This window comes from Myxocyprinus asiaticus, chromosome 27 (assembly GCF_019703515.2).
Source record: "Myxocyprinus asiaticus isolate MX2 ecotype Aquarium Trade chromosome 27, UBuf_Myxa_2, whole genome shotgun sequence".
Classification (NCBI taxonomy): Eukaryota; Metazoa; Chordata; class Actinopteri; order Cypriniformes; family Catostomidae; genus Myxocyprinus; species Myxocyprinus asiaticus.
Window position 1 is genome coordinate 22,363,229 of NC_059370.1, and position 15,339 is coordinate 22,378,567.

The 15,339-nt window shown below is 37.3% G+C and overlaps 1 protein-coding gene across 1 annotated transcript in view; it reads right to left on the reverse strand.

Annotated features, from left to right (window-relative positions):
* The window catches only part of LOC127418252 (F-box only protein 38-like), a 31,880-nt gene extending 22,272 nt beyond the window's left edge, over positions 1-9,608 (reverse strand). The window contains exons 1-8 of the mRNA XM_051658727.1: positions 9,206-9,608; positions 8,688-8,886; positions 8,365-8,498; positions 2,478-2,641; positions 1,459-1,624; positions 1,106-1,381; positions 763-856; positions 539-669 (exon numbers count right to left, since the gene is read on the reverse strand). Coding sequence (XP_051514687.1) covers positions 539-669; positions 763-856; positions 1,106-1,381; positions 1,459-1,624; positions 2,478-2,641; positions 8,365-8,498; positions 8,688-8,818 — 1,096 coding nt within the window. The 5' untranslated portion in view covers positions 8,819-8,886; positions 9,206-9,608. The remainder of the gene's footprint in view (positions 1-538; positions 670-762; positions 857-1,105; positions 1,382-1,458; positions 1,625-2,477; positions 2,642-8,364; positions 8,499-8,687; positions 8,887-9,205) is intronic.
* Positions 9,609-15,339: the final 5,731 nt, after the last annotated feature.

A 15,339-nucleotide genomic window follows, 5' to 3' on the forward strand; every position in this document is an offset into this window, starting at 1 on the left:
CAAAAATCAGACCATCATCCACTTGCATTTTAAGGACCTTATGAGCTGAGATATTTTTCTAATTTTCTTCAAATGTGTTCTGGTGAAGAAAGAAAGTCATACACATCTGGGATGTCATGAGGGTGAATCGATGATGGGTGAACTATCCTTTTAACATTGACTATTTTATGTTGAGCATCTTGATAGATTCTTATGACCATGAGGTGCTTCTGGGCTGCAGTCCATTTTGTTAGAAGATGCATTCACTTGAGGAAATTATATATATATATATATATATATATATATATATATATATATATATATATATATATATAGATAGATACTTACACAAAAGCAATTAAAATGTTAAAAATTGATATTGCATTTACATAAAAAAGTCAAACTATATCAAATTAAATAATAAGTTAAAGGTCACACTTTGAAACGTGTAGATCCATTCTGTTTTCCATAACATCTGCATTCAGTCTCGCAAATGATGCTATTCAAGCTCTTGACGGTAACATGATGTGATCATAAACATTATAAAGAATAGACTTACACTGCAATAAGAACTCATCAACATATCCAAGGTGCAAAGTCTCAAACTGGGGGAACTCCAGTTCAGCCATCTTCAGTGCGGAAAACACCCCATCTTTGGTTAAGGAAGGCTGGATTCGAACTTCATGCAACCTGGACAATCAGAGCCAATTCTGTCAGTATCTATAATTCTATTGTCGCTACAGTGTATATCTAACATGCACTGAATAAGTTGTATCCATTTACCTGCGAGCAGCAGTAATGATGAGGTAGCCCAGGTCGACTTCAAGTGCATTCTTACAGGCACCAAATACAATTGTGTGCAAATTACGAAACCCCCCTAGAAGGCATATACATTAGCGAAAATCACTAAAATAGACCTCATACTTCCTTTACTACGCACAAAATTTTAAAATGAAGAATTACAAATAGAAATGCAAAATAAGTAGAACAAGACAAAACTGCTTTCATAGTCCAGTATGCTTTTATTAAATTGGTTAGATAATATTGAACAGCAACATCTACTCCTTTCACACTTCATTGTAATTTAAATATATCTCATAAGGAGCTGATATGATGTTGTTCTTACCTGACCTCCAGCTATCCTCCACCACATGCTGAATCAGTCCCCCTAAGAAGGGCACACGCACCAGCTCCAGCTGCTCTAGGTTGCGGGCGGAGGCCAGACCAGTGACGAGAGGCACATACTTCAGAGAATTGGTGGGACCGGCGCAGTTCCTCATGACGAACGTACGCAAGTTCACACAGAGAAAGTCTTTGAAAGGCTGAGGCTTAGTGAGGCGCACCCATTTCAGGTACAGATGCCGGAGCATGGACAGACAGGGGATCTCTGGCACGTTTACACCTGCAGGAAAGATAATGCAGAAAGTTATGTGACGAGACGTGAAAAGTTTTGTACCCTGGAGATGATTTAAAACCCACCGACAAGATGCAGAGTCTGGATTTTAGCTGCAACTGGAATGGTGAGTTTGTTCTCAGATGGGATAGGAAAAGCCCCATTTCGGTTTCTGAACTTGCCCAGAATATGGACCTGAGGCATGTAGTTCCATATCGCCTCCACCAGCTCCAGATGTGATGTCTCCACACCCTGTAAGCACACACATTGTAGAAGAGACAGATGATGTATGGCTCACAGTGGATTCAATAACAGGTTTAATCCATGTGAAATCAACCACATTTAAGAAACTTCCTCAGCTGAAATACTTTTCTAAAGAAAGAACAATAAAATTGATAATGAAAGCCAAAATTTTAAATGCCATTACTGGTAAATGCCTATTATTGTGAAGCAAAGTTACAGGTAAAAAAATAACTAAAAATAAAAGCAGCATCTTTTTTCATTTTCTTTCGCAAATATTGATGTATGCCATTTAATATTTTGGCTTTGATCAAAATGTATGCATTTCTTTCAATAGTAAAAAAAAAAAATTCTCAAAAACTAAATTGAGTCAGGGACCTCTGGATGAAGCAGAATGACCCAACTGTGTATTCGCACATGATTGTGCTTAACACGTGGGTGAATGTTTTCACATAGAAATTATCCATCAAAAAGTTCCTATTAATATTTAAATTAAAACCACTTAAAAAATATATGAAAAAACAAACAAAACAAAAACAACAACACTGTTTGCTCTTGGCCTTTGAAACATGAAATGCGAAAGGCTGAAATGTTTTTATTATTATTAGAAATTAAATACTACATTTGCACTTTTTTATCACACTTGAATACAGTACAATAAGTCTTATTTTAAAGTATCAAAGGTAAGAACAAATGTGTGTGTGTGTGTGTACACTGGTGGAAATTTTGGGCACTAACCTTTTCTGTTCAAATAATTAAGAACACTTGTACACAATTATTAGTGAATGTGTCCATGTGTGAAGACATAAAGGTTTCCATAAACTAAAATGACAGATATCACTAACTTGGAATATCATGGACTCACAATAAGGTTGGGACAGGCCTGTAGAGCCTCCAAAACACCAGGAATACTGTAAGCCTCGTAACCTCTGACCCTCCTTCTCTCTAGGTAACGTGGATGAAGACCATACAGCTGCTCCAAATCAGGCATCTTCTTCATCAGCATGAGGAAACTGGAGTCTGTGAAACCTAAGTTACACACACCGGTTCAAATAATGTATTATATTACATGGCTTTACAATTTCAAAGCTTTAAGACCACTATTCATTGCTTCATGCACGTTTGGACAGCTATTAAAAAAAAAACTATCTTTGAAGAAAGGTTTGCTACATTTATATATATATATATATATATATATGACAGCCCAAACTGGCCAATTTGAAATAAAAAATCTTGCCAGCTTGGTCGTTTAACAGAAGTGTTAGTTCCCCCTTGTCTCAATTCCAAACTCCATCGACATCTATTTCATTTCAATTCTGTGTTATAGTCTCGTTTACCACCATTACATTTAGATATACAGTACTGTGCAAAAGTTTTAGGCACTTAAGATGTTTCACAAAAACAATTGTCTTAAGATGGTTACTTATATTTTCAGCTTTAGTGTGTCAATAGGAAAAATACATTTTAGACTCCCAAACATTACTTTTGCAAATAGAAAAGATTAGAATAGAAGAACAGGACGCTCTGCAAGAGATGGCATTGCCCCCACAGAGCCCCCCACTGAACATCGAGTCATGAAGAGACAGAAGCAATTGAGACAGCCTAAATAGATAGAAGAACTGTGGCGAATTCTCCAAGAAGCTTGGAACATCCTATCTGCCAACAACCAATAAAAATTGTGTCCACATGTACCTAGGAGAATGGGGCTGTTTTAAAGTCAAAGGTGGTCACACCGAATATTGATTTAGCTTTTTTATGTTTACTGGACTTTGTATGATGTTAATTGACAAATGAAAACTATTTATGGCGTTATTTTTGAAGACATCCTCACTATGCAACAATTTTCATAAGTGCCTAAAACTTTTGTACAGTACTGTATACACAATATATTATGTAAATATCTGCATTATATTGCCCATCGGCCACCCTTCTTTCTAGATATCGCATTGATCATTCCAAACAAATAACTTGAAAAGAGGGTCTTCACAGAATTTGTGCACTTTAACATTTTCTGTGTTGGAAATGTTAGATTTTGTATGTGTGGCAAAATGTGACTATTTAAATATGATAAAATGTGTTAAACGGAGCTGAGAGTACTACACTCGTATTGGTAGCTGAAAACATCCAAAACATTTAATGCACAAACTTGGAAGGTCGAAGGGATTTGTGCAATTTTCTGAATGACAGGTGTTCAAATTTGGCAGACATCTGCAGATTCTGGACAGGCGTAAGTGAATGTTACTATGTCAAATTAAAGATTATAATTCTTAATCTTAAAGGTGCACTCAGTAAAATGTGCGTTTTGTGTTGCGCTGACACCTAGTGGCATACATTGGAACAGGAATAGCACCTCACATAAACAGAAGTTCTCTGCAACTGAAGTCAAATGTGCAGTCAGCAATGGTTGATTTATTCTAACCAATTACAAGAGATTACTGAGATGGTTTTTACTGGTCATATGATCTCAGTACGGTGGCTCTCTTGAATGTGCACCAAGCACCACATGTGCTTTTACAGAGTCTTCGGCCCTGTTCCAAATGGCACCATAGCCCATGCAGTCCTCCTCCGAGTCCAGACTTTGGTGACCTGAGCGAGTGCAGACCAATGAAGTACTAGTCATCAGTCCATGAGGATGCGTGTGTTATAAAAGCGTGCATTTAGGGCAGACTTCGAGACTTCCATCAGATGATGCATTTTTATACATTACGTTTTTCTTGTGCACAATTTAAACTATCACTTGGTATATATATATATATATATATATATATATATATAAATAATTCCAAGCAATACACTAACAATAAAGCATTGGACAATTTAATCAAAAACCTCAAATCAACAAAAACTAAGTGCAAATATAACAACAACAAAACGCAATTTTTTTAATATTTAGAGAACAAATAAACATGACTTGGATATCTGGATGGTTGCAGACAGGTGCTTAGAACACAGTCAAATATAAAGGAGAACGTATCTCATGTCTCACACTGCTGTAGATCGCAAAAATCACCATGTTGACAAACAGCCACACTTCTGCAGGTATTAGGGGTGTAACGGTATGATATTTTCATGGTATGATAACGGTCACACAAATTACCACGGTATTGAGGTGCATTGATTGGGGTGTATTAACAGTTTAATATCTGGTTATGAAATATGTCTGATAAACACACAGAGAAATAATTGAGTTATAACCAATTCTTGAACTTTATATTGGATTTCTTCAACTTTAATCCTTTAACTTTTGATCTTGAACATCAGGACACTCTCTTAATCCACCAAGGTAAAAAAATAAAAATAAAATAAAAAAAAATCACAAACAGGTAAAACAATAATAACAAAAACAAACTGCAACGTACAGTAGTCAGATGATTATAACTAAAAAAATGTGTTATTGTTATTTTATGATTTATGAAATTGAATTGTAATAATCTGTAATGATTATTGCCCAGGTTAACACTTCAGATATGCATTTGTATGCATTCAGTAATTTGTTGCATTTGTGATTTAGTTTAATTCTAAACAATACCTCCTGAAAATATATTATTAATTTGCAGTTTATTTATTGGAATTTTGTCCAATACTGTCTATTTTCTGCAAAAGTTTCAGTGTCAGTTTCCTGCACACCAAAAACCATGCACTTTGTAAACCCTATTTAGTGCTATGTTTTACAGATAAGAGATTATTAGTAATATCTAACACATCCTACTGTTGTGCTGCACTTAAGCAAATGAAAAAACAGTTGGCACATCGTAATGTTGAACGAGTGCTTAAATCCGTTTGTTGCAATTGTGAATGTGACAAAGCATAAACATAACTTAGTTATGCCATTACAAATCATGTAAAACTACACTGAATCTGATGTTTTGATGAAACAGGGGCTATAATTATTATCCTGTTTACTGTATTTCCACTTGCATTCATCTCCTCAAATTCCGTGGGATGGTGCTCACGGAGATGGTGCTTAAGGTTTGAGGTGTTTCCCACCTGAGCAGATATTTTTTTGTGACAAACTTTACAGACTGGGTAACCATCAACATCGATGGTGCCTCGTGGGTCTTTAACATACACAAAGTAATCCCAGACAGCGGACTTCAACCACTTTGGTGGTGGAAATAATGATTCAGAATCTGACGTCTTTACAATGCGCTCGTGCTGCACTTCTGATGTGCTTGTGATGCGCTGCGCTCGCGACACCTGCATGTCATCTTTAAAATTGAGTGACAGTTGAATGTAACATAAGGACAGCACAATTTAAAGATGTATTTGATCTCTGCAATTTTATTTGATGCTGGGTAAATGTTGTCGATTCTGTCTTAATTAAAGTAATTTGGATTTTTTGAAAAGTTCAGAAAAACTGTATATACAGTGCATCCGGAAAGTATTCACAGCGCTTCACTTTTTCCACATTTTGTTATGTTACAGTCTTATTCCAAAATGGATTAAATTCATTATTTTCCTCAAAATTCTACAAACAATACCCCATAATGACAACATGAAAGAAGTTTGTTTGAAATCTTTGCTTTGAAATCACATGTACATAAGTATTCACAGCCTTTGCCATGACACTCAAAATTGAGCTCAGGCGCATCCTGTTTCCACTGATCATCCTTGAGATGTTTCTACAACTTGATTGGAGTCCACCTGTGGTAAATTCAGTTGATTGGACATGATTTGGAAAGGCACACACCTGTCTATATAAGGTCCCACAGTTAACAGTGCATGTCAGAGCACAAACCAAGCCATGAAGTCCAAGGAATTGTCTGTAGACCTCCGAGACAGGATTGTATTGAGGCACAGATCTGGGGAAGGGTACAGAAAAATGTCTGCAGCACTGAAGGTCCCAATGAGCACAGTGGCCTCCATCATCCGTAAATGGAAGAAGTTTGGAACCACCAGGACTCTTCCTAGAGCTGGCCGCCTGGCCAAACTGAGCGATCGGGGGAGAAGGGCCTTAGTCAGGGAGGTGACCAAGAACCCGATGGTCACTCTGACAGAGCTCCAGTGTTTCTCTGTGGAGAGAGGAGAAACTTCCAGAAGAACAACCATCTCTGTAGCACTCCACCAATCAGCCCTGTATGGTAGAGTGGCCAGACAGAAGCCACTCCTCAGTAAAAGGCACATGACAGCCCACCTGGAGTTTGCCAAAAGGCACCTGAAGGACTCTCAGACCATGAGAAACAAAGATGGAACTCTTTGGCCTGAATGGCAAGCGTCATGCCTGGAGGAAACCAGGCACCGCTCATCACCTGGCCAATACCATCCCTACAGTGAAGCATGGTGGTGGCAGCATCATGCTGTGGGGATGTTTTTCAGCGGCAGGAACTGGGAGACTAGTCAGGATCGAGGGAAAGATGAATGCAGTAATGTACAGAGACATCCTTGATGAAAACCTGCTCCAGAGCGCTCTGGACCTCAGACTGGGGCGAAGGTTCATCTTCCAACAGGACAACGACCCTAAGCACACAGCCAAGATAACAAAGGAGTGGCTACAGGACAACTCTGTTAATGTCCTTGAGTGGCCCAGCCAGAGCCCAGACTTGAACCTGATTGAACATCTCTGGAGAGATCTGAAAATGGCTGTGCACCAATGCTCCCCATCCAACCTGATAGAGCTTGAGAGGTCCTGCAAAGAAGAATGGGGGAAACTGCCCAAAAATAGGTGTGCCAAGCTTGTAACATCATACTCAAAGACTTGAGGCTGTAATTGGTGCCAAAGGTGCTTCAACAAAGTATTGAGCAAAGGCTGTGAATACTTATGTACATGTGATTTTTTTGGTTTTTTATTTTTAATAAATTTGCAAAGATTTCAAACAAACTTCTTTCACGTTGTCATTATGGGGTATTGTTTGTAGAATTTTGAGGAAAATAATGAATTTAATCCATTTTGGAATAAGGCTGTAACATAACAAATTGTGGAAAAAGTGAAGTGCTGTGAATACTTTCCGGATGCACTGTATATATCTTTATATTCATGCAATACCGTCAATGAGAAGATTTTAATGGTATGATAACTGTCCGCTTTAAAACTGAGGTACATTGTGAAACCTTGAAACCTTAACATCCCTAGCAAGTATACACATTATATTGCCAGTTGACTGAATGTTGCTGTTTAAATAAATAAGCAATGAAACAACAATTAAAAAAAGGTTTACTTCCTCAAGAAAAGCTTTTCAATAAAAACTCAATAGGAGTGATCCCATTTCTGTTTTTAACCAATTATATAAATCAGACTTAAGTGATACTATATACAGAAGCAAGTGATTTGTTGATGACAATCAGAAAAAAACAATTATTGAAATCATTATTTAATCACAATTGACATCGCCTCAACCACCATGGTTTTTTCACCAGCTTGAAACTCAGGTCTGCTGTGATTGGTCGAGAGGATCAGCAGCAGGACCTGTTGGGTAGCAGACCGCTGTGGAGCTCATTACCAATGCAGGTTCAGCCGAAGGGCGCATCAGGTGTGCAAAGGAGGCACTCGTGAGCACCTTTCTGAGTGCTAAAATGTCAAAAGGGACACCCTACGGATTTCGCGCACACACACACTATTTTTTTTCTATTTAAAAGTTTAGCAATTAGCAAAACAATTACTAAGTGCAACTTTAATATAAACTCAGAAATGAGGGCCTGCCACAAAGCCCTTAGACAGACTATTTATTCACAATACATTAATAACAGGTTTAGTCAGAAACATATCTCAGCAGTGAACTTTCATACAGAGCAGAAGTATTATGGGTTCTGCCTACCTGAGGGCATGTACTCCCACCACCGGCTGGCACACAGGTCCACCACCTTCACCACTCGCAAATACAGAGTCACCGCCTCACGCAGTTTCCGTGACAGACACTCCATACACATTATGTCCTGCATGGGCAAGTACCTGTGGGGAGATGCACCAATGTATTATAATTTTGTCTCTATAATTTGAGTAAATCCATAACAACGCTGCAAGAAATATCTGGAATTAGTGTGCTCATTACTCCTATTACAATGACTCACCAGTGAAATGCCAACATTTATAAAAGTGGTAATGGGTGGTGGGTTGTGAATGCACATATGCTGCACTGACCGGAATATGTGGCAGAGCACCTCATGTGAGAGCTCATTGATATAATCTTTGGGTTCCTCATGTCCGAGCGAGCTGAATGTTCCTCCCCCCAAACTCTGAGTCCTGGTGACCTTTCGCCATGGGCCCATCATGTCCAGGGCAGTGAGATATCCACCCAAGAAAGGTACTAAACTCACTCCTCCCCTCCCGGTCCTCTTCTCTAGGACATCAACACAAACACACAATCTTCACTCAGTCTTAAATAAAGAATACATTAATAAATATATCAGTTAATGATCTGACAAAGGAGCTGGAGGTCACTTACAAATTACATGCATGTAAAACAGTACATGTTATACGTCTAAACTATCACAATCCAACTGCTTCAGAAAACCCACTAACAAATTTCCCTATTCAAAGTTGTCAAAGAACCACAAAAATTACCAATAGCTCATCAAGGGGGTAAAGCAGAGGTAAAGTCACCAAAATACACAAGACAATGGACATAACATCTACACCAAGCGAAGCTTAACACTCACAGGAGGTTTCCAGGACCTATGTGGATCTTAACAGCGGTTGTTGAGATATCATGGTCCAATAAAGAAGCAGTGGACCCGCTGAGTGACCCGCAGCGAGCGGAGATGATGATGATGATGATGCTGTTTCAGGTCGTTGTGTATCAACAGCACCAGCTAGCAATCAGCTGTTAGAAATCTCACACCTCAAAACAGCGCTTTAAAAATTAAAAATCGCAGCAGAAACAGGTCTGTATATGTCCTCTGAATTTTACTCAAACTCATAAGTGTGATTTGGGGTGAGTTTCTATATATGCAGCAGCTATATGTTTGTCTGGAACCGTGTTCAGCAGCGATGTGAAGCCAGCGTCCGCCTTCCACACAGAAACAGGAAGTGGAGTACTTCTTCTTCTTCGTCTTCTTTGTGTTTAATTGCGGGTTGGTGTTATAAGCACATACCGCCACCTACTGAACATTTGCATCCATCATGGTGACGCTCTATCACATGCTGTGTTATATAGTGTATGCTTTCCATGCAATGTGTGCTCTAAGCTGCTGCGTTCAGCTCCCATGCCTCGACCTCCTCATTCAGGGCCGGCCGTGCCACAGGTTACATAGGCGGTTGCCTAGAGCGCAAAATGACAGAGAGGCGCGGCACAAGTTTTTTTGTTTGTTTGTCGGAAGTGCGCCCTCTCGTGACGACTGTGCGCTGCTCTACCCATATATTGAGCACTAGAGCTACGCGATTAAATTAAAATCGGATCCGTATCATATGTGGGCAAAATGAGTAAAAAAAAAAGGACCAAATAATCAGGTGCACAAGGAAGCGGAGCAGAAATAACGACTGTTCATGTCAGCCATTGATGTTTATTTACTACTTTGAAATAGCTTATCTAGAACCTCTTAACTGGCACGGACACTATGGGCCGTTTTTGCTTGTATTATTTAAGTTTAGTGCAAGTTAAGGGCAGTGTATTTTCTTTAAAAATAAACTTAAGCTTCTATAATGTTGTTTTAATTTCAGTTATATTGCTGCTTGCTTTCACTTCACCAAAAAACTTCTAAGTGTCTTCTTTTAAAAGAGACCATGATTAGGACTGTAGTCTAAATCATTCATGCTAAGCACCCTCAAACGAACCTTATAACCATATCAGAGCAAACTACTGCCAGCGGGTTGATTTATCATGAACGTTTTTTATTAGTTCTTTCATTTATCTGGCTTTGGGACCTATCCACAAGCTTTAAATATGCACAGGGTTGCTAGATAATAGAACACCCAAATCAGAGATTTATTCTTGCACAAATTGGAAAGATTTCGCCTTATGTCATACTTAATTTACGCAATCTGGCAACCATGCATGCGGGTGCGCGCTCCCTCTTTCCTCTTTAAAAAACAACAACAACAACAACAGCAACAAAACCTTAGTGTTCAATATTGCAATATTTTACTCGAAGAAAAGTGTGATGCAGCCACTCCATGTCCATTCGTGAGTCTGCATGTGCTGTTTAGTGCCAAGTCTGCGAGCAAACCTTTTCAGTGATGAACTTTAGTAAAATCACAATAGATATTCGCATTATACGCACACAGAGGGGACACGCGTGCAAAACCAAGCGAGAGAGGAAAATGTTTGTTCTTTGTGTTATTTGTAAAATGCTGAAGTCTCTCACACCTGTATGTGAATGTTACTCTGACAGTAATCATTTATCAGTGTCATACAGCCTGTGTTATTCAGCCCTGTGCTGAATGGGATGCCAAACAAATCATTGACGAGATCCACATCATAACCCATGAGAGTGTACAGGTTGATAATGTTTTCAGAATAAAACAACTTTATCCACTTTGCAGCAAACATTAAAATAAGCTTTTAGAATATATAATTTCTGAACTCAACTGAACTCGATTGTCATCTCAAATTAATTTTAGCGCCATAATGCAATTTACATTTTCTGAAGAATCTCAGCAAATGCGATCTGAGGTAAAGAGGGTTAGATTTAAAATATTTAAAAGTTTTAAAAGGTTTTAAAAGTGAACCAAAAGTGAAAGTTTTCTAAAAGTGAACTCATTGGACAAATAGTTCTGTTAGTTTATAGTCTTGAAGTGTAGAAAATGTCATTCAACCGACTTTATTCGTCTACAGAACAGGGTACGGCTAATTTAAGTTTGTGTAAAGAAAAGGCATATATAGGTCTAATATATGAAATATATATATATATATTTTGGTAATTTTTTTTTTTTTTTTTAATTTAATGCGTTTTTCGTTTGGTAATTTATTTAATTTAATACAGGGAATTTTGCCAGCATTTTTTCAAAAGTAAGCTAAACAATAATTTAATATAACTGGGTTATGTTAGTGTTCCAAAAAAGCACACCGATGTTTTTCTCTTAGTATTGTGTATTTATTTTTAGTTTAAAACATCTCTGTGCACAGAAATAATATGTATGTATGTATTTATTTATTTATTTAATTATTATTATTTATTTTTTTGTATTGTGGGCTAATTCCATGACTGCCGTCTATTATTTTGCATGGTGTGAAAAAGCATCTTTAATAAATAAACGGATGTCCACCGCGATTAAATTAATCACAAACAGTGGCCATTCATTTGTTCTCCGTGCACTTGTCAATATGCAAGTCTTGATACGAGATATTTGTGTTGGCACTCCTGGAAGTGTCATGTTTGCAGTGATCGGATCTTTATGCCGTTCAGATCAATCCATAATCATGTACAATGAATTGGCTTTCAAGGATGTATGTCGTCATGATTAACACAGGCTAACCATTGGGGTAAATTCTGTCATGTGACACAACATTTTTGCGTTAATGCCAATTTTCTCGACAAAAAGTGTTTCCAAACCAGTTTTTCGCGACATTTGAAGTATCGACATAGAGTTTATGCGCTAGAGTTAAACGGAAAAATATTATGTCGACACTTGTGAATTGTTAGCTATAATTTGCGTTTCCATCAGCTTTATTTTGATGCGCTAAAACTTTTTTCGCAAAACAATCCTTGGATAAACGTAGTTAGTGACGTGTGATTCGTTGAAAGAATCATTTGAGTCGGATCTTTTACATTTGATTCCTTTGAACTGAACAAAAAGATTCAAAAAGTGGTCTGAATGATTCGTTTTGTGAATCACGAATCTGAATCAAAATCACAAGCGAAGCGCGCGCCAGATTACGTGTTCCGTCGTCTGTCTCATCTGGGGAAGACAAGAAACTGCTCATGTGAGTTAATTTTTTTCGACTAATTAAATTTATAAGTTCAGGCTTAAACATTATGAAAGCTGTGAAATAATGAGTTTATGTGCGATCAGTCTCCTGCCTTTCCAGGAGACCTGTTCACATAAAAGTCAATCACATGCGTTTACATTTTACATTTAAACAAGATATGATGTGTATGAATAATTACCAGCACTCATGAAAATGTCCAACAATATTTATTTTTATATTTTATGAAGATGTGAATGGTCTTTGCCGAAGCAAAACTAGTTTTCTGGTGGTTGCTAAAGTGTTATATTTGCTTTGTAGCACATTTTGCTACAGTATGTGGTAACTAGGGTTTTCTGGATGGTTGCTAGGGCATGCTATGCAGTTATCAAGGTGATCTCTGCTGTGTGTTTTGCCGCATTGCTACAGTATGTGGTTGCCAGGTTGTTACTATGCTGTTGCTAAGTTGTTTTCTGTGTGTTTTGCACATTGTTTTGCAGTTGACAGAATCAGTTTTATTGTCAGGTATGCTTACACATCCAAGGAATTTGTCTTGGTGACAGGAGCTTCCAGTGCACAACAATACAAAACAGCAACAAAACATAGACAATAATAAAAAAATATTAAAAAATGGAATAAAAAAGTATACATAGAATACACAATAAGACAGTATATATATATATATATATATATATATACTGTCTTATTGTGTATTCTATGTATACTTTTTTTATTCCATTTCTTAATAATTTTTTATTATTGTCTATGTTACATACATACATACATATACACATACATATATACACATATACACACACAGACACAAACATACATACATTAACACATACACAAACGTAGTGCAAAACTAAATACAAATCTGGTGACAGAGTGTTTTAGGTGGTTGTCAGGTTGTTGCTATGCTGTTAAGTTGTTTTAACTGTGTTTCAGCACAATGAGGGCGAGTAAATGATGAGCACCACCAATCAAATAAGTTGCCATGGGTTTAATGAACTGTTCCGTTATTTATGCAATTTACCTGTTCTTTTGATACTTAAGTAAATTTAAAATCAGTTACTTTAATACTTTTACTTAAGTCATTTTCTCATGAGCTACTTTAACTTTTACTTGAGTCAATTTCCACGAAGGAATCTTTACTTTTACTCAAGTATGACAAATGGATACTTTATGCAACACTGTTTGGCATCAATCTAAAATCTTGCCTAGGGCACCAACAGAGCCTGGGCAGGCCCTTACCTCTTCCAAGGTGTTTATCAATTCTATGTGTGTGCATTTAATTGTTATGTATCCTCCACTATTTAAGTAGTATTTCACATTATTATATCCTTCGATCATGTCCAGTGTTTTCCCTCAGAAATTCCATAACTACCCTACAGTTTCCTCTATCTTCTAGTCCTTTTCCCAACAACCACCATAACGAATCCATATCTCCCTCCTTTCCTTTCAAACTTTCTCGCATTATTTTCCTTTCTACTGAATACTGTTCACATTTTAACATGACATGTTCCACAGTTTCTAATTTGCGCATTCACACCTGCCTGTATCATGTTTTCCAATTATTGCCATAGAAGTCCCGTATGTCCAAATCTTAGTCTTGATAATACCACCTCATCTCTTCTATTCCGTCCTATATTATATTTATTTTTGCTTACTGTTGGATGAATATTATAGTAATGTCTTCCTAATTTACCACCATCCCATTCCCTCTGCCACTCATTTAATACTGCATTTCTAATTATTGATTTCATTTCCCCTCTACCTAATGCCACCTCTATATCTATTTACTCCTTAGTGCCTTTACCTCATTACCCTCTATTCCATTTTGTGCTGGTACCCAGCAGAATCTTATATAAATTATCATATTATCTAGTGACTGTAATACCATATATTTATCCAATAATATGTCCTCTCTACGTGACTGGTGACTGCAAAGTCTATTGAGAGCTGATAGAGAATCTGAGCATACTATAACCCTATCTGGTTTAACCTGTTCCTCCCACTGGAGACTTACAAGTAATGCAACCAACTCAGCTGCATATACTGATACATTTTTTGGTAAACTTTTGTTGACATGGATTTTAAATTCTGGTGCTTTAGATCCATCTGTATAAAGGGAAATAATTCCTCCTTAAATAATTATCTGCATAATTAATGCAATTACCCTCACATATTTCTTTGTCTTTAACTAGATTTGTGTTGGTGGTGGATTGGAGGTACCACTCCTATAGCTACCGATGGTCCTAAAGTAATCTGTGACAGATTGTATCTCTCTACCTCACTCTTAATTTCCCAACCAAATCCTCTACCCTGTTTGCTCTGATATTCCCAACAATTCTTTAACACATTACTTGCCAAGTGTTCTTTAGTATTGCTCTTTAGTCTGTCCCAATATGCCAGTGCCAGTTTTTCTTCTTATTCTCGGTGGTAGTTCTCCTGTTACCACTATTAATGAATTAATTGGAGTGGAACGGTAAGATCCAATACATAATCTTAGAGCCCTATCCAATATATGGAGATTAGTTTTAGCTGCAGCGCCATAGATAATACACCCATAGTCTAAAATATGTCTCAGCATCCCCCTGTAGATATTCATCAATGATTTATTGTCAGCTCCCCCCAATAAATATTTCCAGATATAGCTCTCATCAAATTAATAATTTGTTTACCTTTAGTTTCAACCTTATCTATATGTAGCTTCCATGTATATCTGTAATCAAACCACAATCCTAAGCATTTAACGGTTGTTACTCTCTCTAATGGACTACCATAAAGAAAGAACTTATTTTACTCAGGAATTGATTTTCTTGGGGAGAACATACAACATGATTTACTTATTGATAGTTTGAAACCCCATGTTATTGCCCATTTTCCTTTCATTGATTTAATGTGATAAATATTTGTTCCCCTCTTCCATATGGCCCCATCATCTGC